Here is a 2,309-nt window from a genome sequence, read left to right as displayed (position 1 = left end):
ATATTAAAATATATATATATTTTTTTCAGTGTCAAAGTGAATACTTTAATGAGTGTTGGTAACTGGGCAGCCTATATTTTTACTTGTCACACCTGGCAACCTGGCTGTCTAGCCCTTTACAGAAAATGCTTGCCGAGCCCTGCTCTAAATGAACAGGAAGCTCCTGTTTTAAGTGGGGGAGTCACATGTAATTTTCTCTTTGAAAAAGATGGTGGTGGGAGAATAGAGGGAGCTCCCTCCCACTGAGGGGGGAAGACGGGCCTGTGGTGGCCGGAAGAGGTGGCTAAGTGGCCAGACGCAGCAGAGGGTGGACTGTTGCAGCCTTTCCGCCTCTGTAGAGTCCGAAACTTGGGGAACTAGGGAGGAGATGGAGGTGCTCGGGAAAGATCGAGGGACTGGTGGGCAGGGAGAGAAAATCAGCCTGGGGACTTCGCCAAACTCTGCATACCAGGATTCCAGTTTTGCCTTGATGTTTGAAAAATTTTCGTTAAAATAAAAAATAACGAGTCTTCATCTACCAGGAGGTGAGAGTATTTTCTCTCTTTTTTTATGCCATCATTTTTTTAGAGGCAATGGTGAATATGCTGTACTTGTTTCTTTTCTAATCTCATCTTTCTTTTTGTAAAGAAATGGTTCAGGCTGCACCTCTCCCCCTGTGCTGTGGCCTTCAACCCGTCTCCAAGGCTCACTCAGGCAGGCCTCTGAGAGCCATTTCTTGCAGCCCAATAGCTCTTCCCACCTCTCCACCTGAAAGGTCTTCTGAAAAGCCATCATCGAACAAGCTCCTTTAGGGCAAAGCCGATTCTTTCTAACCCTTTAGAGCCCCTCCCTTATTCCCCGCAGATGAGCTTCAGGGGCCCTGGGCCTAACGTCCTGGGGGCATCCATCTGTCCATTCTCTCAGAAAACACCAGTCTGTGCTGACTTCGGTTTTGACAGCTGAGTTTAGCATGGTCTTGGGCAAATGGATCAGGGCCTTTTGTTCGAGGAGAGTACCCTGAGTGTCTGTTTCTTACAGATTATGTTCGAGTTACTGGATGTCCCGTCCCTACTCCTGGCCGACCAGCTGGAGATGTCCCTGTACGCCTCTGGCCTCCTGACTGGCGTGGTGGTCGATTCTGGCTACGGCCTGACCCGCATCCAGCCTTTCTATCTGGGCCGCCCATTACGGCCCGGCGGTAAGACGCTGGAGTTCGCAGGTCAGGATCTCTCTACCTATCTCTTCAAGAGCCTCTTTAAGGACCATGACAATGGACACAACCTGTTTAAGCTGGAAACGGTTGCCACCACTCAGATGAGCAAATGCTATGTGCCGCAGAACCTGGGCGAGGCGCTGGACTTTCGTCAGAGCCTGCCCAGCGGCTCGGATGAGAGTAACACCTATCAGCTCCCGGATGGCACCCCCGTGGAGCTGGCCCCCATGCAGCGGCTGGCCCCCGAGATGTTCTTTAGCCCGCAGGTGTTCGACCTTCCAGGGCCCAGCATCCCCCAGGCCATTGTGGATTCCGTCAAGACCTGCGAAGCCTCTCTACACCCTCTGCTCGTCTCCCACGTGATGGCCTGTGGGGGGAACACCCTCTACCCAGGCTTCACCAAACGTCTGTACAAGGAGCTGACCACGGATCACTTCTCCTGCAGCAAGGCCACCGTGTGGGTGGGTTCCGGCAGAAACTTTAGCGTCTGGCTGGGAGCATCTGTTGTGGCTCATCTGTCTACTTACAAGTCGGAGTGGATGACCAAAGAAGAGTATGTCGAGGCTATGAGGCAGTGACCTGTTGGTTCACTCAGGGGACCCGGTTCCCATCAGATGGGCGTGGGTCGATTAATTTCAGCGAATAGGGTCCGGGCAGGGGTCAGGTTAGCTGGCTTTTGAATTCTGAGCTAATGAGGGATTTTTTTAGGTTCTAGGGTTTTATCTTGTTTCAAGAGTGGAATCTCACCCATGGGAGGATAGGGTGTTGTCCCTGGAAACCCTCCAGGGCACAGATTTTCCACGGGTGGCCTGTCGTCAGGATGGGAGCAGCCAGCTGCCATCCCTGTGCCTAATAGCCACCTATTTTTCACTAGTATCTCCCTTGGGTTGTCCAGTTGTTTGGTTGAATAGGTTTTAATTGGGGTAAGAGAGTATTTTTGAATAGGGCAGAGGGAGGGTGGGGCTGGGGAGAGTTGAAGTTTCTGGTTTTCCACACATCTTCTGGCCAGGGAGGAATAGCTGCCGGTGAGCCTGGGGCTCCCTTTCCCCTCTTCCCCTTCCCCGTGGCCAGGGTTTTGTTTTATAAATGCAAATAAACCACTTGTTTGGAACTAGTT

At 51.8% G+C, this 2,309-nt stretch overlaps 1 protein-coding gene across 1 annotated transcript in view; it reads left to right on the top strand.

Moving 5' to 3' along the window:
• The window catches only part of ACTL8 (actin like 8), a 3,112-nt gene extending 1,342 nt beyond the window's left edge, over window positions 1-1,770 (top strand). The window contains exon 2 of the mRNA XM_006914412.1: window positions 1,018-1,770. Coding sequence (XP_006914474.1) covers window positions 1,018-1,770 — 753 coding nt within the window. The remainder of the gene's footprint in view (window positions 1-1,017) is intronic.
• The last annotated feature ends 539 nt before the right edge of the window (window positions 1,771-2,309 follow it).

Source organism: Pteropus alecto, unplaced genomic scaffold, assembly GCF_000325575.1.
Source record: "Pteropus alecto unplaced genomic scaffold, ASM32557v1 scaffold125, whole genome shotgun sequence".
In the NCBI taxonomy this organism is placed as follows: Eukaryota; Metazoa; Chordata; class Mammalia; order Chiroptera; family Pteropodidae; genus Pteropus; species Pteropus alecto.
This window is presented reverse-complemented; position numbering and strand designations above follow the sequence as displayed.